The 24,622-nt window shown below is 42.3% G+C and overlaps 1 protein-coding gene across 10 annotated transcripts in view; it reads right to left on the reverse strand.

Moving 5' to 3' along the window:
• Positions 1-24,622, reverse strand: part of MAPK8IP3 (mitogen-activated protein kinase 8 interacting protein 3) — a gene marked incomplete at its 5' end in the record, with an annotated part of 78,541 nt that overhangs the window by 18,393 nt on the left and 35,526 nt on the right. For 3 of the 10 annotated variants that reach the window (XR_014228357.1, XM_082313855.1, XM_082313848.1), the window contains 10 exons: positions 1,143-1,313; positions 1,788-1,844; positions 2,467-2,618; positions 4,395-4,476; positions 6,071-6,223; positions 7,232-7,289; positions 15,304-15,422; positions 18,181-18,283; positions 21,004-21,250; positions 23,715-23,778. Coding sequence is in view for 9 of the 10 variants with exons in the window: in XM_082313855.1 (XP_082169981.1) it covers positions 1,143-1,313; positions 1,788-1,844; positions 2,467-2,618; positions 4,395-4,476; positions 6,071-6,223; positions 7,232-7,289; positions 15,304-15,422; positions 18,181-18,283; positions 21,004-21,235 (1,127 nt within the window). Of the gene's footprint in view, positions 1-1,142; positions 1,314-1,787; positions 1,845-2,466; positions 2,619-4,394; positions 4,477-6,070; positions 6,224-7,231; positions 7,290-15,303; positions 15,423-18,180; positions 18,284-21,003; positions 21,828-23,714; positions 23,779-24,622 lie in introns of those variants that run through there. The other 7 variants (XM_082313856.1, XM_082313854.1, XM_082313853.1 and 4 more) reach the window with 7 other exon arrangements.

The raw sequence follows: 24,622 nt of genomic DNA on the forward strand, positions 1-24,622 counted from the left end.
AAAGAAAAATTGATCTGTGAGCTCTTAAGATATGTTTTAATATAAACAAAGGCTGTTTGAATATCAGTTCCAGATCTCAATAGGTTTTTAAAGTATCATTCCAAGGTACGAACAACATCAGCAAAAAAATCCAATCCAAAACAAAAACCCCTACACACACACACACACACACACACAATGACATATATACTTAAAACAAAAATAACCCCCTGCTAAAACACAACACTTCCCTGCACATGCTTCCTCCCCTGGGGAGAGGATGAGAGAACAAACAGCTTCTGACAGTGGTTAGTCACATCGTTTAATGCACTGCTGAAAAGCACTCAGACACCACTCAATGACTATGATATTGCAATCAGATAAAAAGAACAGAATAAAGGCAGCGGCTATCTATAAAATACAAATTTACCTTTCTGAAGACAATCTCTCTTCTCCTGATCTAGCACCTTTGCAACAAATGCTTCTTATTGCAGAAGTTATAATACTTCACCATCACATTCTCCAAAGTCCTTCCACAAAAACGTACCACATACGAAACTGTGCAACCTCGTAATGGTAGAACACACACATTCTGAAGTCAAGTAAAGCACAGAAGAGTTTTCTCCCTTCATGTCAGAGACATAAATGATAGGGAGAAGACTCTGCAGTGGCAACACTTAGAGGCTCTTTTTTAGCATGGTTAAGATTAAAACCAAATACTGTAACCTAAATGTGCTGTTGAGAGAACTTTTGTCTTTACCTAAGCTCCTTGTCAACAGGGTTGGGCAAGACACTCCATCCCACTGTCCCAGTGCTACCATCACACTCTACCACAAAAGCCCTACTTCATTCTATCACACAGTCTGCAAACACGAGTGCAGAACTAGGGTTGAGGCCAACTCAAGCCTACAGTGGTCCCTGCCGAGATGAACCATCATGGCCTAGAAAGCCACGACAGCGATATGTTTGGGAGGACAAAGTTTGCGGAGCCCATCCACATGGTAACTTATGAGTTAAAGATCAGGGAGACAAACCACAAGAGACAGAAACATATTAACACCACACAGACGTTTTTTAAAGTGGAAACCAGCTTATTTTAAAGAAAAGCTGCTATTCGGGAGAGCTGCGGGGGGACCTGGCTCGGCACACAGCATGCAACTCACTCTTCAGGGAAGAACTCCAGGGTGCGGCTGCCGGAGGAGATCTGGCACATGGTGTGACTGCGACGTTGGCTGAACCCTGCTGTTGTTGGAGACTTGTAGTGGATGTTCACAGATGGGTAGGTCCTCTTTGCTGGTGGGGGACTTGAGGAAGAGCTGAACAGACGGCTGAAGCTAGGGACAGAAAAAGGCCAACAAATATGAGAAAAGGTGCCTGGGGAGACAACACACCATAGATTCACAACAGGGGAAGCAAGATGTACACAATCAGGGGCTGTAAGCCCTTCATGAAAACTGCCCTACTTCAAACATAGAGCTAAGTCTTCAGTTTGACATAAGGTGGTTTTAGCTTCCAGAAACAGATACCTTCTGAAAACAGCCCTTTATTAAAACTGATTGTGAGTGTATGTTTCCATTGCAGGGTACTCGTGATCTTTTTCAGGTTATAAAACAAAACCAATGCTGGATATTCAGATCTGACTTTAATTTCACTAAGGACAAAGGAAGGCCTTGAAGGCAAAAGGGTTCAGCTAACAACACTTTCAGTTGCCTTTTCATTAATGTCGAAGTCTATTAAGTTGCTGTCTAGAGTAAAAATGGCAACGCTTCCCCTTTTCTTAATCTTACACAAACCACCAAAGAACTTACAACTGCCAGATGGTGGATTTCTTCTTCTCCTGGACGGATGGGTGCTCACGGGACGCTCTAAGGACAAACACAGCAGAAGCAAGTTAATTTCAGCATCTCTTACCCACGTTTCTGCCAACCAGCAGGCCATTTCCATCAAGGAAGCCATGTCAAAATTCAGAATTCATTCTAACATGTTTCAAAACACAACAGAGGAAGTGACATGCACTGGTCTTTAATGTAAGCACACTCAACCACTTTATGTTTCAATGTTGACATGAAGTGCAAGCAAGTGGGTTCAATTCAAAGTTTTGTCAACTCCCTGCAACATTAGCATTGCCACAGTACTAGTCTGGTAACTACAAACCTCAGCATTATATTCACTTCAAGCCATAGCTTTAGAAATCATTAATTAGAAGCAACCCTCTTCCCTACGGCTTCTCCTAACTTAATCAGCACACGAGAAACAAGCAAGACAAACAACTGCCCAGTGTCTCCAAATAATGATGGCAACTCGAGATTTGCAGCCCAGGTTCAGGAACAAGAGAGAAAGAATTAGGTATTAGGAGAGACGCATCTACAGTTTGGAAAACTTTCAGCACTTCTCAACCAATATCTTGGTAGGGGTTCCATTGACCACAAGGTCAAACATGGCCAGGTTCTGTCCTAAATAGGAATGTTCACCAACACCCAGTCTCACCTGATCATCTCTGTCCACCTGACAGCCTCCTGGAGCTCCATCAACCTCTCTTTGTATTGATTGCGCTCCATCAGAACCCGGGCCATTTCCACACGGGTGAAGCGGCGGCGCTGAGCTATGGGAATGTTGTCCTGCAGGGGGGAGGAGCACTGCTTCAGCCCACAAAAGATGGAAGGGGACTGATGTTAGTATAGAGCAAGTCAGGAGACAGAAAGACATATTTACTCGTTCTCCTCCTGTTCTGTTTGATTACCCCCGATTTCCCAATATGAGGTGCTAATTCTAGACAAGTGATCTCCAAACTATGGCTCATGGACCTCTGGGGTGTTCTGCAAACCCATGGAAATGAGAATTAGAACCACCACCCAATTGAAAGCCCCACCCAGAGACTATTGCCAGCAAGGTGCTTTGATAGTCTGCAAGGAATTGTGAGAGTTGACAGTGGTCCAATTGGTCCAGAAAGTTTGGAAACCAAAGTTTTAGTTCATTAGCAAATCCAGTCACAAGCAGCAGGGAGCACCAGGTGATGCTGTCTGTCCCCTCAAGAGGACGAGGAAGGAGGCGTTCTGTTAGTACACACTGATAAAGGTGTATGGCACAAGAAACTAAAGAAAGGCCTTTTCCTCTTTGGTGATGCAACTTGGCCTTCCAATGAGGGCACATGCGGCTTTGGGTTAGGAGGTGACAGGAATGAGATTCTGTTTGTCTCTTTTGAGGAGTGGAAAATGAGAAAACACAGCTAAGTTGGGGAAAATATCTGCCCAAAAAGAAATCGTAAGGATTTGGGAACTCATTACTAGGAAGTGGCACGGGGTTGTGCCTAAACTATGGCAATTCCCAAGCTCAGCCTGGCTGGTGAGTACTGCTGAAAGCTGAAATAGCACAAATTAACCAAGTCCCTCTCCAGCCTCCCTGGACTTGGAATAAACCTGTATGACCAGTCAAAACAAGAAGTGTATAAATGAAAAGGAATTTTACAAACTTTTTTTTTTTTTTAATTTAAAAAAACAGACCTGTCAGTTCAGCTTCAAAGAAATCCAGTCCTCTTCAGCATTTCACAAGCACAACTTGAAAATTTTCCTATCTACCTAAATTCTCAACAGACCGAGCTCACCCCAGTTAAGTCAAGAGAATTAGCTAGAATTGAACCCACTCCAATACCTTTTACAAAGTAAGAACACAGTAATATTGAAAAGAAGTGTATCTAATTCCCTGTCCTAGCAGAGGAAAATCTCTGTTACTGCTTTGGTTTGCCTTTTTTTTTTAGCTACAGTAGGTCTTCGTTGAAAAGCCTCTACCTCAGCCAAAACAGTTTGAAGAGCTGTGACAGTCCATGAGCCTTCTCTGCCTGTATCCTGTAACAGGCCGTACTGGCTTATGTAAAAGAAATAATGAGAAAAACAATGCCACAAGATTGAGACTACAGAACTAATAAAAGAAGGCAGTTACTGCTGCAAAGTTGTCTGTATAATCTGGATTTCACTGTACAATGTCCTCATGGCTTACAGCTTCACTGCCAACGTGGAGACAAGCTCTTCTGTAGAAGCCTGACTACCACAAGACCCTGAGAGAAACCACACTGCTCACTAGACTAATTCAAAATTAGGGAGAAACAGATAAAATGGGAAAGTGCTGAGCAGGGCACTGCTCTAGCACCGTTCTGTGGAAACGACATCGTGCACAGTATTGCCACTGTGTCGGCTGCTCGTCTTTTTGCCAAATTATGGTTTGAAAGTCATATGAAGAGGTACTCTCATGGCATCTATCTACTAGCAATGCTCATCAGCAACAACCCACAGTTCACCAGCTTTGCCCTCATCGTTAATGAAGGCAGATCAGTCTGCATCTCAGGACTCATATATGTGAAGTAATATAGACTAAGTATATAAACCCCCTTTCCCCACAGGCATTTTAGTAATGTAATATACCAATTCTGTACAGAGATAGCTGCTTACATCCTCCACCTCCTCTTTGGGTTCTCGTCGGGCAACAATCGCTTCAGATTTCACTCTAGGAAACAGGAAGAAAGGCATCAAACCAGCAAGTGATACCATGGCTTAGGTGTTCTGGGAGTAGAACCATCTACGGGAAGGTCTGTCTGTATGCATCACCAGGAAATGTTTGCAAAATGCGATCTAAGTGTACATATTATGAGACGCTTCTCTGATATTTTTCCCTCTCTCTTCCAGCATGTTACTCTGAACAGCTTCACAGACATCACCGCATTTCTTTGCAACATTTGATGTAAGCACCAAAATACTGACCACTGGAACAGTTCAGCCGATTTCTATTTCAGAGATATAACCTATGTTCAAATGTTTGGTGAGATCCATGGGAAAACTGAGCCATTATCGGCAGTGAAAAAGCTGGCTTAAGTTCTTCTTCTGGGCTGCTTCTGTTTTCAATGCAGTGAAAAAAGCCTCTAATGTGAAGGACAGTTTGCCATAAGGGTAAAGAAGAGAAGACCAAATCCGTGTTAATAAAATACTTAAAGTATTTATCTGAGTGCTTTCAATTTCTTTAAACTCCATACCGAGTTGCAGTCAGGTAGTCCCATTTGAATTACAAGCACTTTTATTAACAGCAAAGACACTGCAGGAAAAAAAAATGCTGTCTCCATCTCTTAAAAAGGCACACTTGCCAGTTAAAAGTCCATGTCCCTACTGCATAATATATTAAACGTATTATGTATATTATGAGAGACTCAAAAAGGCATTTTAAAAACATCAGACCTATTTCCACTGCTTGTGAGACTACTTTCATTTCAGACATTTTGATCAACAAAGAGACCAGTCTGTGTTATTCTTGGTGATTCTGTGCTCAGATTGCTGAGGCAACCTTCCAGATTCCAGCTGCAAAATGAACACTGTCCTCTGAATTGAGATGCCACAGTGCAATGTACAGCTAGTCAAAATATAATTATGTTGCTTTGAGCCCCATGGGGCATCTTTAGTTTTATGGACCTAAAATCATCACAGGCTTTGCCAGGCATTCAGGTTTCAGTTTCTCTAGTTGGAGTGGAAAATAAGAAGTGGGATCTCTCCAAATGCTACCTGCATAGGACTTTAAAATCTCTTCTGCCTCTTCTTCTCATTCTTAACATGAACAATGAAACAATTAACAATACTGGCATTTAAATATTATTTGTGGGAATCTGTATTAGCTCTTTCATTAAATGAATGGGCATTCATGCCTCTCAGAGCTGTCTTGGCTGCTGCAAGGATCAAGCTCTTGACAGTTTCCTTCAAATCTATTGGTTTTTAAATGCCCCCCCCCCCCCCCCCCCCTTTTTTTAAATTGCAAATTGAAACTCTGAACGCTTCACTCCAGGGAGCCTGGATTTGCAGTTGCTGCTGCAGAATCCTAGTCCTGGGGAGGAAAATTCTGCGCGATTTCCAAGGTTCGATAACCCATTTCAATCCAATAAAAACAACATAACACTAAAAGTATCTCAGCCACCTACCATCAGCCTTGAAGTGCTCTGTAAGGTACCTCTGAATTCCAGTGCTAACCTCCACGAGGGAAACAGAGTAAAACTAAGAGAGGGGGTGGGTTTATCACTCATATCCTCCCAGCTCCCTGGGGCAGGGTGTGAAGCACTCACCTCTTCAGCTCCTCCTCCAGCTCCTTGACTCTGGTTTCCATTTTGGCTTTGGCCTGCTTTGTTGCTTCAAGCTCTCCCTTCAGCACTTCTTGCTCTCCAGACAGCTGGTCCACCTTGGCAATCAAATCATTCTTCACAACGTTCAAAGCATTTCTTAAAGGTGTGAAAGGGACAATAAGCAAAAATGCCCAAAACCAGCAGCTGTCCATAAGAGAGACCTGAAACTAAAGTCACAGGCACTACGAGGAGAGTTGAAACGAGTGTATTTAAACAGTTCAGTCCAGCTATAACTCATGGAAATGTAGATTTTGGCAAGAAGGAGCTGCAGAAGAACATAGAAATCACTGTAATGGGTCAGGATGAGGTTTGTCCATTCCTGTATTCTGACTGACAGACCAACATCACCTTAAGAAGATGGCAGAATACTGCAGAAAGCAGGTGTAGGGTAACCTATCACCTGCATAAGGTTCAAATCTATTTTTAACAGAATGAAGATCTGAAACACGTCTTTCAGAACTGCTGTTATCTGTAATTGTGGATAATTGTGGATGATGGTGATATAAATAAGCATTTCCAATCAGCTCCGAAATATCTTACAATCTTTAAAATCAGCAGCTTCCTATCATAGTAAGTTCTCCAGCTCTCCCCAAGAGTACTTTGCCTTCCTCTTCCTGGCTGCTTGGCTTTAGTATCTGGTTTGCCAGCCTTTCTCAAAAAGTAAGGCCATTACATTGTCTGCTTCTCCTTTATCAACTATTGAATCTTTGAAAACTCTTCTCAATAGTAAGAAAATTTTCTTTCCAAATAGCAAACCTTACAAACAGAAACTTATAAACAGCAATATCCTCACAGAGGCTCAGACCCACATCTAGATTCCCACCGAAATTAATTTAAAGCTTGCCACTGATTTCAGTTGGGATCAGACCCTACCAGCACATGCCCAGAGACTTCACCCAAGTGCTTGCAGAAAGGAATCAGTTAGGAAAGTCGCTTGGAAGAGCAATTCCTTTTCTACAACTGAAGGAACAGCAAGTATTCAAGAGAACCCGTGAGATAAACAAGCAAGCCACTGTGAGGCAGGAGTTCTGGCCAAGACCGACTTCAAGATGACATCTCATTTGTAACTAGGCAGGCAGTTCAGAGCACGCAACAGTTCCTTACTTGGTCTCCAGTAGCTGCGAGTTCTCCAACAGCAGATTCCCCACTTCTTTGCCCATTCCTGAAAAGAAAGGCCAGGCAGTTTTCACCTGCTCTCCTAGAAATATGAAGCTTGTGTGGCACTGCCTGACTCATGCTTGAGGAAGAGAAATCACTTTTGTTAGGCTTCCCTAGGCTTCTGTGTCCTGCTGTGGAGAGCGGAGTGCCTCTTGCTCAAAGACCATGCAGCACAAGCAAAGGCACCCCTGTGTGCTTCTGTAAAGAGCCCAAATGCAGACCTAGCTTCTTACTCCAACTTTCACAGACTCCCTGGAGAGGGACAGAGAGGAGAGCTTCACTAACGCCAGTCAGGGGAAGTCACGTCAGTAACTCCTGGTTCACCCATGAGCTATTGCAACCATTTTTTATCATCGCTCATACAGAAAGAAGGTAGAAGTTCATGGGTTTTTCACAGAGGACAGCAGAACACTGTCCAAATCGCTAGCCAGATCTGCACATCAGTGATTTTCTTTCTTTCTTAGTATAAGCCAAATTTGCTGTTTCTCAGTGCAGATTTGGGATCATGGTTGTGATCAACTTCACGCACACGAAAGGCTTCCCATTATCAGCCTTCCACCAGAGCAATTTTAACAGGACTTTAGATTGTCCATTGCTCTATCCACCTTAATAGTTTTCTCATAGATGTTTAAAATCTGAAGGCTCAGTCCCATCACTTAAGACCCACACTCAAGAAAACACATCAGAGACACTGCACTTGCACTTGGGCATCAATGGATGACGACTGCAATATGCAGACTGGGTTCCAAGCACTTTGAAAAATCTGGGGCTAAGAGTGAAGGTCGAATTCAGTATTTCATAAAACCAAATGGGAAGGAATTTAGGGACCAAAAGCACATCTGGATTGCTTCCTGCTGCCAGGGTCAGCTTCTATCTTACAGTGGGGAACAGAGGCCACCTGAGAGCTAAAGGCAAAGAGACCTCTCCTTGTCAGGGGACAGTGCTGAGGGTTGCAGCTCATTTCTCACCACAGGTCCCAGAGCATGAAGAAGTCTCACAACCATCAGTGTTTGTGCTGAAGTGCTCCTTGTCCTGCCCTCTGAACTACCTCCTCCTTTACAGCAAAGACATCAACAGTTTTCATGATCTGTTATTTGCTGATTAATTAATATTTGCAATAAAATAAAAACAACACAAACTTGAAGTAAATGGAAGTTAGAGAAACATGGTAGCATACAAGAAGTGAGAACACATCACAACACTCAAACATACAGATCCTCTTCCCACAGTTAAATGGGATGAATTTATGATGGCAAAAGCAAATTCCCAGCAAGAATGAGTAAGAAGCAGCATTTTCAAATAACTTTTGAAAAATTAGTAGACAGATAATTAATCACTTTGATGTTTCAGGCAATGTGTTCTTTGGATGCTGTGTCAAAGAATACTGCAAACAGCAAAAAAGTGAGAGACACTAACTGCAGCGTAAACAGAAGTGTATTCTTGGTTTGGTAAGGTGAATGACCTATAGCCCTTTCTTTTGTAGCATGCCATATGTTGACTGGAAGACCAAGAAGTCTTATGTTTATTAAATTATTTTCTTGTTCCTTTTTATTGATTCTACAAATGATCAAATACATATTTAGCCAGTAAGACATTAAAATGACACAAGGGCATTGCATCAAGGGAAACAGTTAATCTCCAGTTCTTTTAGACTAAATCTTTTTCCTTCCCGTTCTTGAGTCATCTATCCCTCTCTGTGGCTCGTTTTTGGAGAAGAAGGAACTCTGGTGAAGAGGGTGAACTATCATGCCAGAACTAAAAGCCATACAGCGTCCCAACCATCAGTATCCTCACTATAGCTTCTATCTTATTTGCGTGACACAGTCACAGCCCAATGCTTTAACCAGTGAGAGGTCTGAAGGGCTAGTCTTGCAATAAAGAAATGGATGAAGCCATCCCAGAGCCATAGAATTGACACTATGAGATAACCTTATGCTGTAATGGAAAAGCCCTGCTCATGGGGAAAAAAGCCACTGTGGAGTGACTAAAAGAAGATCTCTTCACCCCTTTGTGGCATGGAGCAAAGGGAAGAGAGGTCTGGACAGAGCCCTGTCTAACAGAGCCCATCCTACACCGTCCGCCTCCCATAGCCAGGCAAATAGTGTGAAGCATCAAAGTGGATAATCAACTACAAGAAGTGGAGGAGAATCCCCAAACCACCGCTACTGACCAGCTGCGTCCTGCTTCTTGGAGAGGTGATACCACCATCACAAAAAACCAAACCAAGGGAATGCAAGACATATGGAGGGATGTTGAGTGAATGGAAGAAATTTTTTAAAAAATGCACATTAAAAAAAAAAAAGAGAAAGAAAGGGAAAAAAAAAAAAAAAAAGAAAAGAAAAGAAAAAAGGCCTTCGCCTTACCAAAGAAATCATCCCGTACTATGAGAGCCATCCCATACGAGAAAGGGAACAGAAAGAGATGGGGACAAAGGGGAAGAAAGGAAGAGAAAAAAAGCAGCCATTAAGTACCAGTCTGTAAATAGCAAACAGAGCAGCTCATCAGCATGTGTACATCTCTGTGTGGTGCCAGTATATGTGATGCTGAGTAGTAACTAATCTACACCTTGTTCTGCTGCAGCCTGGCCTAACAGGGATTTACACCTGAGATGTCAGGACAAGCTCGAGGTGAGCTCATCTGTTTCTTCCATCTTCATCATTTCCCCTGGACTACACATCTTTGGGTTTCCCATCCCCACAACAAAGGTAGTTCAACAGACATTATGAATAGGGTGAGGGAAGGACAGGGGCAGGAGGAAAAACAAAAGGGGGAGAGGATATCAAAGCTCTCATCTGGCCTTTTTGCACACACCCAAATCCACCTCCGCACTGCGGCAAACTCCAACTCAACTTCAGTGGGAGGTCTTCTGAGAAAGGACCACAAAAAAGTGGCTTACAGTAAAAACAGGTTGAACTAAAAGAAAGGATGATGCCATCCCTTTCTTTTGTAACCTCACAGAGCCAACACCAAGAGGTGCCGAGCAAAGGAACGTGACAGAGCTCATCGCCGCACAGCATTACGCTATCACGCTGCGTTAAGTCACCTGCCTTTTCTACAGGGAAAACTTCATCCAATTTTCACTGAAATCAAGAGACATCCCCTTGACTTCATCTGAAATTGCATCAGGGACCAAGTGCATTTTATGGAAAGGTGAAAATCTTCTGACAACAGAGCGTGGCCCTAAGGCAATGAGTCTCCTTCACCAAAACAAAAGACAGAGCTATCGCTTAAACTCCTGCCAGAAAGGCAAAGCTTAAACAGAAGACAGAGGCTTTGCCACTCCAATCCATCAAGAAAGTGTCTTTAACGTCACTACAGCTATTCCAGAAGAGGGCCAGTATGCACCAACTAACCCACAGCAGCCGTGATGCACACAGAGCGATTCCCCACAGTGTGGTTCACTGAGAGGAGAGTGGGAACCTAACTCAGTCCTGTGCCCACCCAAGCTCTGCTCCAAGCACAGCACCCGTCCTGACAGAAAAAAAAGCACTTTGAGCCCCAAGACCTTGAGTGACAGGCCAGTGTAACACAGTGGAGCAAACCTGCAGAAAGCCACACAAGAAAAGCTTATTGAGAGGCAGCAGGCATGTGAGCACAGAGCGGGGATGCCCTGCTGCCCAGGGACCCACCGGTGCAAGGCAACCAAGCGAGGCAAAGGTGGGAGAAGTCCGCAAAGCCAACCGTGTTTGGACAAAAGCAGGGGAGTATCACACGTGTATACCACGTCATTCAACCTCAACAAGGAAAAAAGAAACAAGAAAGGAAACTGAGCAGAGGAGATACACACCTGAGAACTCCCCTATGGGCCATGTCCAGCGAAGCACAGAGAGACAAGGGAAAAAAGGAAGTGAAAAAAGGATCAATCAGTGACTGAAACCAACAAAATAAAAATTTTGTTCAAAAAAAATTAACAATGATTCAGCCATTTCAATGTCAAAAGGCATGAAATAGTAAGGACAGGACCTGCCATGACTGTAGATGGCATGACTCTACATACAGGACATAAAAAAAATCAAGGGAAGGTAACCCGTGGTACAACTGCAACCACATGCCTCAGCTACCCCCACTTTTCCAGACGCGAATCTCAGGCAATCACATCTTCCTGGACTGGACAGACCTTTATTTTCTCTTTATTTAGTCATGTACCACTAAATGCAGAACAGCTAGTTCCCACTACCTTCTCAATTCCCTTCCCCTTGTGATTTTAGCAACTAGATCTTCTGATAATAAATGTGCTCTTCAATGATACTTCAGCTTGCAAAAGACAATTAGTTGCATTTAAAAAAAATTTTTTTTTTTTTTTCTTTTTTACAGTGCAGTGCTGGGACTCAGTTTGATAATCCCATTTCAACTTCGGTACAAAAAACTATACATAAACTTACCGCTAATGTGGCTGAATTTCTGTCTTCACCACAAAACCCCTGTTATTTGAAGGGAGGTTTTAATCTCCAAAGCAAACACAGTTGGGCATCCTAAAACTGAAAGGAAGGACCTGCCCATAGTGCACAACCAAACTGCTAGTGCTCCTTCGCGTCCAGAAACTCTTGGGATAGTGAAGAGCAGGAAGGGGGAGATGGGATAAGGACAAGCCTATCCAGGATCTGGAGGTAAGAATCTGTGATTAACAAGTGAATACGCAGGAAAACAGCCAACTAGTGTTCCTAGGGCTGTAGTGAGAAAGAAGGGAATTTGGTCTACAATTACCACTAGTAAATAATTGTTTTCACTCCACGTTTTTCTCCAGAATACTTCCTATACAAACTCATGTATGTAAAGCAGTATTAGAGGTGGGGGGGGACCCCACATATTTTATTTATTACTTTATATTCAAAAATTGCAATGAAAAGTGCCAATTTTGTACCAAGAGATGCTGGCTGCTTTGCAGATATCCAGAAGGAAAGGGTGAGCTTTTCTGTTCAAGAAACAGACTTGCCTGCCAGCTACTGCTCAAAGGTAACTTCTCTAAGATCCTTCTATTTTAAAGTCCTCTTTAATGAGATTTCTCTTTCTTTAAGAAACTCAGTCCAAAGGGAGAGAATATTCTTTGAAGACTGATTGCCAAGTTTTGAGAGAGACCAGAGCAAATACTCGCATTTCACTTAGGTGGGGTAGACTTCATTAATTCTCTTGATTTACAGAGAGAAGTGAGCTCCAAGTACAACACAGAAAGAGAGAGAACTCTTTTGGCTTGTGGATCTTGTTTCTTACATCACGTCCATAAAGCACAATTCCTCTCTGGCTCTTCAGACTCAAAGGTACAGCAGGAAGAGAGAACAATTTATCTAACAAAAAAGGCAAAATTTTGAATAATGTTGACAGATTTGTCAGTACTAAGATCTAGCCTTCTGCTTCCACCTTTACCAGACTTTCCTACTGCTTTCTATGGCACGAAGCAAAAAAAAAAAAAAGAAAGGTACTAATCTCCTTCCTTGGACAGAGACATGACCTCTAAGATCTCTCTCTGCCTTCTTCCCTTTGTACAATCCTGGCAACATGAGCGTTCATTTTAAAGAACGCTTTTATGTGGACAGAGTCAGTAGCCAGAACTCAACAAAAGGATTAATTAGATTAACATTTCTCACAGGAAACTCATCTCCCAGGTTGGAAAGGAACCAGGAGAAGCCTTTGTATTCTGCTGGCCTGCTGTGCAATCACCTGCAAGATTTTTGCTGCTCTGCTCAAACCAGCAAATTGTCCCAGCACAGAAATGTACTCTTCATAAGCCACACTATGTGGTCTTCATAAGCCACATTTACATGGGCACTGTTCACTGAAGTCTCTGTACATTTTTATTACAAGTGGTAACTGCCAAACAACAGATGTCTCACAACCCAAAATCAAGCACTGGTCTTTGGGTAGCCTTATTACTGGAAGACCTGAAGCACCTTTGACTTTAACTGAAACTGCGGTGATCAACCTTGCAAGGTTTGGGCAACTAAAATCTTTGGCCCTTTGAAAACAACAGTTTGCATTTCTCACTGATCACTGGGTCAGACTACAGGGTAATCCAAAGGGGAAGTGGATTCCCAGAAGGTAAACTTCCAGAAGTGGGAAACAAGTTGTCTGAAGCAGTTCATACACCAGGCAAATCATTTTCCTGAATAGTAACTCTTAGAAGCTGACAATCCCTAATGCCCCAGCCATTTTGGGGAGAGAAGAAAAGCAGTAGTTGGCACAGTGACTAGTGGAAGATATCCATATAATCAACCATTCACTCTCCTACATAAGGAAGCACCTGAGGGCCAAGATAAAATAGATGGGCAATGGCAAGACTGTCAGTGCTGTTAATGCTTTGATTCTGCTAGGAAGAGAGTTCCCAATAACATATGGGGGCTGGCTAACCAAAATTCATTCCACAGCAGGTAGATGAAGCTTGAACAGTCACATGTAGTTCCTACTGTCATCTTCACTTTAAGCAGGAGTCCCAGCCCTTCTGCAATGACTGCTACCATCCAGGTGATTTCCAAACCTGGAAATCTTGCTTTTTCTTCTAAATTCTTAATTTTGTAAGTATCTGCACATGTTGTCTCCAACTGCAGGCAGAGAAAGCCTGTGCTTTCATCTTGACCCTTCTATAGATTTTTTTTCTTCTGGCAATCTTGAGTTGCAGGTGAAAGAATAGATATTTTAACACTCCAGGCAATGGTCATCAATCTATGCATGAGAGCTGTCCTGCATGTTGCAGGGCTAACACCATGCTTCTAAAAAAATAAAACCAAACCTTTCCGTATCAAAAAGGTATTGCAAGCGTTCTGATGATAGTCTGGAATGTGTTCTTACATTCCAGTCACGCTATTGCCTATAATAGTAACAATTTCACAGATTTTTGTCTTTGATAAAGCAAGAAGTATTGCGTTAACCTCCTTTCAAGTCTTCAGTCCACATCTTCATGGTTAAGTCTTCAGTGAATACGGTAAAATCTATCCTCTCTGCAGAAACATACCCTTTTAGAGGGTCCTGATACAAGACTCATACTCAAAGGTGATACAAGTATCTTCCTAATTTCATTTCTGCAAAGGTGAGCTGCTGCAAATCTGCGACACGATTCAGCTCGTCCTGTTCTGGACATATATACAGAACCAAACATACAAGATTATGCATAAGCAGCTCTTACATCAGTAATCACCAGGAAGGAAATGTCCACTTTCAGATCAGATCTCGTTACTAAATGTATAAAAGGTTGGTTGGAGTCCTCATGTCTCCTAAGGCTCCTTAAATCAAGCAGTAAAATGGTGAGTGAGCTACTCAGTTATTAACTTTGCCAGCTGTCTGTGTTTTGAGTCTTCAAAGACCACTCATATCGTCCTGATTCAGGAAAACAGTCAGCAGGACTTAAGAGCATGACTAAATTCTGTCACGAATTAAGGTCTAGATACTCAAGAGTCCAATACCAAAAAGCATGGCAAGGGCTCAGACTGCTACCTGAGGCAAAGCTGCTTCTCTGACTGCTTCAAAGTCCTAGTCAGGAGTACGGATTAGAACCAGACTTCAGGTGTTACGAGCTCCTTCAAAATCAGCCTGAGAAGTGAATTACTACATCTCTCAGACTGACTATAAAAGGGTAAAAACTGCAATATTATTTCCTTATAATTTAAACTTAAAAAAACTTAACAAAAGGAGTTACTTTCTTGCAAATTTCAAACAAACTCTAGTCCAAGTGAAACTGCCAGTGTGTACAATTACGGGGGGGGGGGGGGGATGGGATGTGCAGGAGGAAGCAGAAGGAGCAAATTTTGTCTTTGAACTGTTTGTGTGGGAGAGTTCTATAGAAAGACAACTTAGGCACATAAAGACAACCCAAATAAAAGTTACCCAACAGTATAAGCTATTTTCTAAGTAAGCATTACTGTACTGCAGGTACCTATTTCAGTCACATAATGTCTCAATTTCCATGCCATTTTTTTAAAAGCTAAACATCCAAGTTCTGAAAAAAAAAAAGAGAATTTAAGTGCTTGTAGAAGCTTAATATAGTTGTCATTGTACCAGAGAAAACAGAATGGTTCTAAAGAAGTTTTTACCTAGCAGATCCGCTCCTTCATCAACATCTCCAATAACCTCAGACCCTGCCGTGGAAAGTTCGTGGTACAGAGAGTCTGTGTTGATGCCAAATGCTTTGTTCACAATCCCCTGTGTTGGGCTGTTGTTGGAAGGAAAAAAAACAAGGACTCTTGTTACTTGGCAACATTTAAGCTAGAACATTTCTCTCTGAAATACTGAGCATCCCAGACATTGCGATCAAAACCCTGAGAGCACATTCCACCTGCTCACCATGGGCTGATTCAGGGAACGTATTGAGTAAAGAAAAAAGCATGTTTTATTTTCCACATCAAGGACAAGTACCTATCATGCACAACCTCAAAGCTCGCCGAGCTGACTTCCTTTTAAATCATAATAGTTAATGACTATTCAATATTTGATAAAAAATTTCAACTCGCAGAGGCTCTCAGCTCTGACTTCTCAGACTCTGCAAGGACGCCCACAATCCTATCAATTTAGATAGCAACCTTAGCAGTAAAATCAGATAAGGGCTCAAATGTTGAAAACAGCAATGGTCTTTTTTCTTCAGCAACGCATAAGTGAAATCAGCCTGAAAGGTTAGTTTCGTCTTTGGGTGAGTCTATGCGCCAAAATGCTTCTTCTTATGTCAGCAAAATGCACTTCATTAAAGGTAAATCAAAGTTAATGTTTTCAAATCATATCATATGGGAGCACATTTCCGCCTCTTAGTATCTTTGGTACCACCAAGAATCTTCTTGCATTTCTTGACAGTTTCATGGCTCAAACAGAAAACAGCTGTTACAGGAGGCGAGGCTGAGGCAGCCTCCGGGATTGTCATTGCCTACCCTAAAAAATGGTCTTAACATGGGTATGAACACTTTTTAGTGCCCTGCTTTGTATGAGGGGAATCAGCCAGCATGAAGAGAGTCTTGTGCAATTTTTCCAGCAGTCTAACAGAAAGGTCAGTACGACTGGAGATGATATCTCAAGTTGTGTGGCTTCATTCTTAGATAAATCAAGCCTCAGTGATAAAGCCTGGAGGTTACAAATGGGGTGCAGTAGCTGTCTCTGATATTGCAGAGTTACAGCACATTGCAGAGAAAAGGAAAAAAAAAAATTGTGTTTTTTTCCAATTACAGAAAAATTATAGCTACCCAGACATCTGAGAGCACTGAGGAGTTAAAAATGGGTGCCGTGACTGCACCAGAATTAATCAGTTCATGCAGTCTAATGGACAGCACAAGTGGCAAGAAGCAACCAGCACTCAGCGTCTGACCTCAAGACCCAGTTCCGCTTGAACCTACCTCTTCAGCACTCAACCTTCAGAAGCTATATAGATCTCAAAAGCATTCTGCTTTTAAAGCAGCAAGCGCACTGTTCAGCAGCTCCAGAGTTAGCTTGTGTCTCCTGTAGCTTTCAGCCTCACTACCTGGATCAGAGCTCACTGCCTGAAGAGCTCCCAGTCCAGCAATCCTCTCCATCCCCTTCTTTTCCTTGGGTTTGACCGATTTTCAATCTGATCTCATCAGTCACTTTTGTCTGCCCCACACAGAGTTGTTTCGGCTACCTAAATTTGTCCTGCATCTGACCCTAAAAACTGTCCATGCATCCTACGTATTCTGAGGCAAGCTTCACTGTATGTGGTTTCACAGTTGAGAAACACATCTGTTATCGCTGCTCATACCCTCTTGATGAGGGTGCTCAACAGGGGGAATCCAGTCCAGATTTGGACTGTTAGAAAATCTTGCCTTAACTTTATCAGGGTGTTATATACCTGTAAGAGCTAAGGGGTTATTTTTGCCGATGTAGTGCCAGATTACCCACTGGATGAGGGTAAAAATTAATGAATCCTGTAAAATTAACGACCAGACCTTAGTAAAAATGAATCAGGGTACCTAGACTAATAATTCTAGACTAATACATGCCTCACAGAAATATGGTGCCAAAATTAATAGCCTTTAGGGAGCCTCCTATTTAGCACAAAACTGATGATGGATAGGAACCAGATCAGCAGAGCAGTTCTGTAAAAGTCTGCTAACTCAGAGGACTCTGTCGAGGTCCCGAGTGCAGTGACGGGTCAGAATTGCTCTGACCAGCCTCACCTGGGACTCACACCCACCCACTGGTCCAAGGGCTCCCTTGAACCTCAGGCCTGTGCCTTCAGTCCTTCTCTGAGCTACCTGTCTTCAGCCCTGTCTCCTGCTGCTCATGGGTAGCGTCAGGCCCTAATTCATCCCCGTGCCTTGTCTGGGGCTGCTGATGGAGCTTGTTGTCATAGAATCATAGAATGCTTTGGGATGGAAGGGACCTTTAAAGGTCATCCAGTCCATCCCCCTGCAATTGCAGGGACATCTTCAACCAGATCGGGTTGCTCAGAGCCCCATAATCAGTGTTCTGCCCTCTCTGCTCAGAACCTGTGGGACTGGGATCGCTGGGGTTACTCTTGCTTGTCCTCCCTCATGGAGCAGCCCTGCTCCTGCTCTTCAAACACTTGAAAAAATTAAAGCAGAAAAAAGCTTAAGGTTTTAAAAATTAATTCAGAACTGATCTCTTATTAGATAAATGCATCGTTTGCCTCTTCCTGATAGCTTAAGCCCATGTTCCCTTTGCCTGTCTTAAAACTTTTGTTGCTCCATCTCTCTGTCCTCCCTGATCCAGCCAGGCAAACAAGCCCAGTTCTGGGTCAGCTGGACAAATCCTTCTGCAGATTACCTGCAGACATTTGCCTTCTCTGCAGAACTCAAAGATGGTCAGGAGCCCTCATATTCGCGCTAGGCAGAATATACAGACTTTCTCAAACAGCTGCAATCTTGAACTCAGTGTGAGCCACAGCATCCATTCCTCACTCCTCATAAAACCAAGCGAAAGAACACACAGCGAAAAGTCACAATCGATACCTGTTACCAGTGCGTTCCAGGCGGGGGTCTTGACACATATCCAGCTCTGGAGTAGAGTCTATGATGTCCTGAACGTCAGACCACTCATCACTGCTGCCCATTCCTAGGTAAGACAATACATATGATCTATAGGATCAGGACTTTCACAGGATGCTGTACCTTGAAGGGACTTTTGCAGCTTTGAATACGGGGTTTCAAAACTTCATGGTGTCATGTTCCAAGTCTTAAAATAGGAACCAAAAGTGGCTGATCATCTACAGTCACAAATGCACCAGTGCTGGGAAGGTACCCTCACAATTCCAGAGCAGGAAGACCATAAGCATCCCCTCCCTGCCACCATACCAGAGTGTCACCAAGGTCACTGGCCTGAATCCTCATTAAAATGTGGTAACTACAAATACTTCATCCATTAAAATAAATTCTCAATAAACTTTTTATCTGTCAGTAAAAACTCTTCAATCACCGTGCAGCTTTAGCTGATATCTAAGACAACACAGTGATTTTCTGTATAGCTTCACAGAGATTACTGTAGTTATGAATTGGCACTATTTAGTTTTAATAGAAATAATTTTTCAATACAAATTCTCAAGTCTACAACTGGTTTAGACATCCATTACAGTGACATTTCACTTAAGACCTGATATACGAGATCTACTCTGGTTTCTGTATAATCTACAGCCCGAAGTCAGTATTTAAAGAATAAGGAACTTCCTCCTCTCGTCAAGTCACATTTATTGGATACCAAACTGTTAAAAAGCTCAAACTTCCACCTATTCTAAACAAACAATATGAACACAGTGTCTGTTCACACAAGAAATTCTTGAAGGATTAAAGACCTACTTTGTAAACTACTTTAGTCCCTCAACAGTGTTAGATGTGAAATTTTTGACCTTTCCAAACGGCCTCAGTAGCCAAATATACAAAGCCCATGACAACTTGAGTGTTGATTTTTTTCTTTTAGGCTGGCATTGTGCACCAGCTGGCAACAGATGCCATGTTTGAAGACAAAGTGTGATGTGTATCTGTTGCCAAAGTAGGCATCCATACACCAGTGGTTCTCAAGCTCGCAGAAAACAGAGGCTTCCTTTTCTTTATTTTTTCAAGCTGGGAAGCTTTTCTGCAAATACCTTTGAGTACCTTTTTTTGGTAGTTCAGCTCTAAGGCATTTGCATCACTGACAGACATTTTAATTATAGATGCATAAAATACATAATTAAAATTCAAGTATCTGTGTTTCTCCTCAGCATGGAGATCTGATTTTGCATTATGTGTGAGAAATAGTTGAAAGGCTGAATATGCAGAGCACATAGGAAAAATATAACTATCTGCCTTGAGCAGATTCCACAATATGATACTTCCACCAAGAAGAAAGAAGCTTTCACGTGCACAATGACTTCAGGGTTGCACACATACAGAAGAGAGCAGACTTTGACCCAAGAAAGCTATTGATGGTAAACGAGCTTGTTAAAGCAGCAACCGTAAAAATAAGGGTAAGTATTTATAGGGCATTCAAACTACTGACATCCGTGCTCAATTTCTCCGATACCAATGCTTACACTGACTTGCCCTGGCCAGGATTACTGAACAGATCACAATTTAACAGTTAGCTATGCAGAAGCCATACGCTTTCATGGGGAACTACACCAGTTTCTGGCAGATTGACATCTGTGACCCTGGGACCCCCTCAGCTGCTAACATAAATACAGAATGGGACTCACATTGTCATGACAATTCTCATTCAAGTGCTGCAACAAAAGACGTTACATGTTGTTTTGTAGGCTTAATTTGTTAGGAAACAGCTCGTGAATGTTAGCAGAGGAATTTCCTCTGTATTAAGTAGGAAAAAAGATGATCATCTGGTTCAGATGCTAATCTCGGAGACCTATGCTCATCTCTGTGCTCCTGCACAGACTTTCCTTACGATCTTCAGCTAGTTTTACAGTCCTTTTGTATGTAAGTTCATGAGCTGTAGAACAGATCACTTCTGATTTCTGAAGGCTGCTGCAAGTCTAAATACTATACAGGCTGGGAGTTGCTCAGATACTACATTGGCACAGCTATATCAAAAAGCACAGAAAGGGGCTTTTATCATGTTATTACACCATTTTCTTTACTTAAACAGCCTGGTACTAAAGACTTAGGTGATAGCTTTCCTAAGAAGAAATCATGAATTCAAATTACTAAAGGACTCTGGGAAGTGGAGAGAAAACAACTGTAATTTCCAAAGATTCGGAGGGTTTCTTATATGAGAAATAGACTAAAAGAAAACAGCTTATTTAGCTTAGAAAAACAGCTGGATATAATTGCTATTTTTAAACATATCAAGGTGTGGGATAAACACACAGAAGGGAGAATAATTATTTAACCTGACTGACAAATTTGGCATATGAACAACTGGATATTTTTATACTTATGAATAAATCCGGAGAGAAAACTAAATGGAAGCTTTTAACTATCATATTGAGGTCCAGAAACAGCTTTCCAAAAGCTCAGTTAGACCAAGATGGGACTTGACTGGTCATGAAAGAGGTTCTACGACATAGACAAATGCAACTGCAGGGGACTGAACTCAATAACCTATTCCCATCCTGTATGTTTGTCATTCATATTACTGACGTTTTAAACATTTACTACCCAGAAAACTGCTAACATCCAACTGGCCCTATCTCGCTCACGTATCTTTCTAAGTAAGGCTACCTCAAATTCTATACTTATGAAGCTGATTACCCCTCAGTCTCCCAGGCTCTTCCTGTAACAGAGGGACACAAGGACTGGGAAGTCAATTACTTTAATGACCAAATACGCAAGCTCCAGCATCCATACCTATGCTGACGTTCCTCATCTCCTGTGTGACCTGGACTTCCATGTTCCGGCTGTTCCGCTTTTCTCGTGCCCTCTTATTGCTCTTGGTCGTGCCATTGTATTCGCTGATGGGTTGGATGCTCTCGTTCAAGGGTGTGACAGCAGCAGAGGGCACAGATGACGTGGGAGTGTTGGACTTGGTTCCAGTGGTGCTCGGTGTGGCAGCTGCTGAGGACTGCCCAGATTCAGACATTTCATCTTGGGGGCACTATGGCAATTCCAGGGTGGGGGAAGAACAAAAAGCGAAAAGCACAGCTATACATTTCAATTAATCTCCCATTTGTTGGTGTATGGCTGCCTTAAAGCATTATGAAGAATGAGTCTTGCTCGCTGTACCAGCTACATGTCCAGTGCTTGCTGGTGACACTAGGCACTGCAACCACAACGAAGCAGTGAGTTCTCGTGCTGAACTCAGCAAGCAAATCCCACCTGTGAAAGGACTGATATCCTTCCTCCTTTACTACCAAACATTGTTCTTCACAAGTCACATCAGTATGTGATCTCTTTATCATGCATCTCGGGAAAGGTGGCCTTATCATAAGTGAAAAGCACCTGCAGCTTACACTGACTACAGTGGAAGCTGAAGGGCTTTGGCACTTGTGGTAAGCCAGGCCAGCGTTTCCCAAGACTGGAAGGCAATGTGGATATTGCTTAGGAAGGACCTGAAGTGGCCTCTTAGAGGTCTTGGATGATGTCATTACTGTAAGCCATCAACACAACCTGGATGAGAGAACAGCAAAGTGGTTTTGACACTAAATTGCAGAAGCAAAGCGGATACCAAGCTGGGATGGTCTGACTTTGCTAGCACAGGAGACCTGTGTCCCCATACCACCTTATGCAGAAGCTAGCCAGGCATGGGGTCCAGCTTGACAACACAGTAGAAACAGGTATGGTCTCCCCACTTCCAAATGACAGGATGACAAGACTCAAGAATTCAAAAATCAGAAGCTGACAAATTAACATAGGAGACGGATTCCCAGTGTGAAATGTGCACAAACGGCTCTCAGTTTTACAGACATTACAGCCCCATTTTTGTAATATCACCTCTTGAGAAACATGGGAGGCTTTCAAGGCTCTGTCAGGATTTTATACTGTGAACCTTGTTTGTCAATTGAAACAGCACTGCTTCACAGTCAGCCGATTACATCTTGACCAATGCTGTGATCACTCCCAGACCCAAATGAGATCTCCCCATTCTTTATGGCACCCCACTCTAATTACTGCGTGCAGGGAGATGACAAAATTAATGTTGAGAGTTATATGTGATAATGAATTGCAATTGGGTGCAGTGACACTCAGCATCTGCACATCCAGACCCAGCTTTAATCGTTACTACTTGTCTCTCCCCTCTTTATGAAAGTGCTAGAAAGATCCTGATTCTGCTCAGAGGCTGCTCTGAGCCTCCCAACCCTGGAGCTGTGACGCTGTTTCACTTCACTAATTTGGAAGTCTCGGTCTCTTGTTCTAATAGTAACTTCACAACATGACAAAAAAATTCAAAATGGCATGAGAGAGAAGACTGAAAAAAAATGGTGACTTAACCCTTTGCAGCCATTTTTTTTTTTTTTTTTTTAAATCTGGAATCTTAAGATCTTCCTTTAATTAGACTGGCCTCTATATGTTTATCTTAAAATACCCTGCTGTACATTACACTGTGGAAGTCAAAGGCTTTACATTGCATCTGTGCATTTCTATTGGAAATTCAAGGTATTTGAAAAACTGCATTACCATTAAATGTGCTCCACATTTTATATATAGTTTCTGCATTGTCAGTCCAAACAGCAGTCACATTCCCACATGGCCATTCAAATCATCTCCCTGTACATTTGTTGATTTTAGCATCAAGACTGAGATGGGGACTTTTCACTTGGGCTGCTACATGTGAAAACCACACTTCCCACCTCTATTTCATACTCCTGTTTCAGGAGCTACTTTCCTAATATGTAAAGAAAAAAAAAAAATCAAACCAGGTTTTTGAGAACAAATATGATCCAGTAAGTCTTGTACTACTTCAACTGCAGTTTGCCTGCTGTGCTTTCTAATGTACAAAAGGACAAAGAGTATCAAGTGTAAAGTGCAATGATAAAACCTCTTTCCCCAAACAAAACTTCTGTTGGATGAAAGGATCCAGAGATGTTCTTGTACCCACTGTAAGTCTATAAGCATAACCAAAGTCCACGAGCATCTCAGCACTGTAAGAGAGACACCCAGGTGGGTCCACGTGTCACTCCCTGTTCTTAGGAACTAGATGTCATTCAGAAAGCCTGTATCATCAGTGTCTGTAGGGCGATTTTTGTATCAGAGATATCCTGTAACTTCTTGTTTATTGGCATAAGCTGCCCCTCACTCAGAACACACCGGTGAGTAATAACCCCAGTCTTTCACTTATTCTTTGGTTATACATCTGAGTTTTATATTTACCTAGAAAACATACTTTATCAACCTACCAGCCTGCATTGGAGCAATTCCTCCCAGATGTAAGTACTACTAAGGTGCTCCTCTTCACAGTCCAGAAGCTCTATTAACCTTTGCTGTTATCTTCCTTCTATTGTCCCGAGTGCTTCGTTAATGCTAAGTATTCCACTAAGTGTACGGCTCTCCTCTGCAGCGTAGGAGGCATTCTCCATAACCCATAGCTCACCCAAAGAATACTCTCCACAACCACAACTTACCTACAGCCATACCTGTCAACCTCCTAAACATCAAATGTGTAGTAGTGACCTCCAAAATGCATTGCAAAGGCCCAACATTCATAGCAGTCATATGTCACCATGAGAAGCCACAATTGTGTGGTTATAACACTGAAAGCATAGTACATAAAAACAAAAATGTTAAGGACTTTAATCTCCAAAACATTATAAAAAATAAATATACAACTGAATGTAAAAATAAAATAATGACAGCAACTAAAACAGAAAAATAAGTATACAAGGACAATTAAAATATAACTACAGTATGGCCCCATGAAGAAGGAAAACTAGTCAGAAGAGTCAGGATATACATACTGGGAAGGTGAGTCTTGTGTGTGCAGCTGATGTCAGTGAAATATCAGAGCTGCTGAAGAAGAGGCAAGGAGTGCATGAGCAGTACTGCTGAGATCTCAGTCATGCAAAATATTTGAGAAATAGCATTCCAGTCAGAGAGTGCGCAAGAAGCTTGCAGGAGGAAAACCTCCATTCCAAATTGCAAATCTAGTAAGTCAGTCAATCACATCCTTTAATTATTCATAGGTTTGCTCCATACTCTTAGGAAATCCTCCATAACATGCTACCCCATCCAAGTCTTCCACAGCCCAAGCTCTCTAACTCCACCCTACTGGCTAGCCTCCTTAAAGCCAGCATCCCACTTCTGAGTTTCCCTAACGAGCACCAACACAAATCCCAGCACTACCCATCAGATACATTTGGAGTAGCACACTACTACTTCTGCACAAAGCTTTCTTGTAACCAGAAACAATTTTTTTGCCTGACACCACCACCACCAAATCACTAAGCGATCCAGTCAGTAAACCTCCATTACCTGAACTTGGATATGAAAGCTTCCAATTTATCTGGGTTCCTGTTGCATTCTCCTGCAATGC

Source organism: Platalea leucorodia (genome assembly GCF_965183815.1).
Source record: "Platalea leucorodia genome assembly, chromosome: 5".
Classification (NCBI taxonomy): Eukaryota; Metazoa; Chordata; class Aves; order Pelecaniformes; family Threskiornithidae; genus Platalea; species Platalea leucorodia.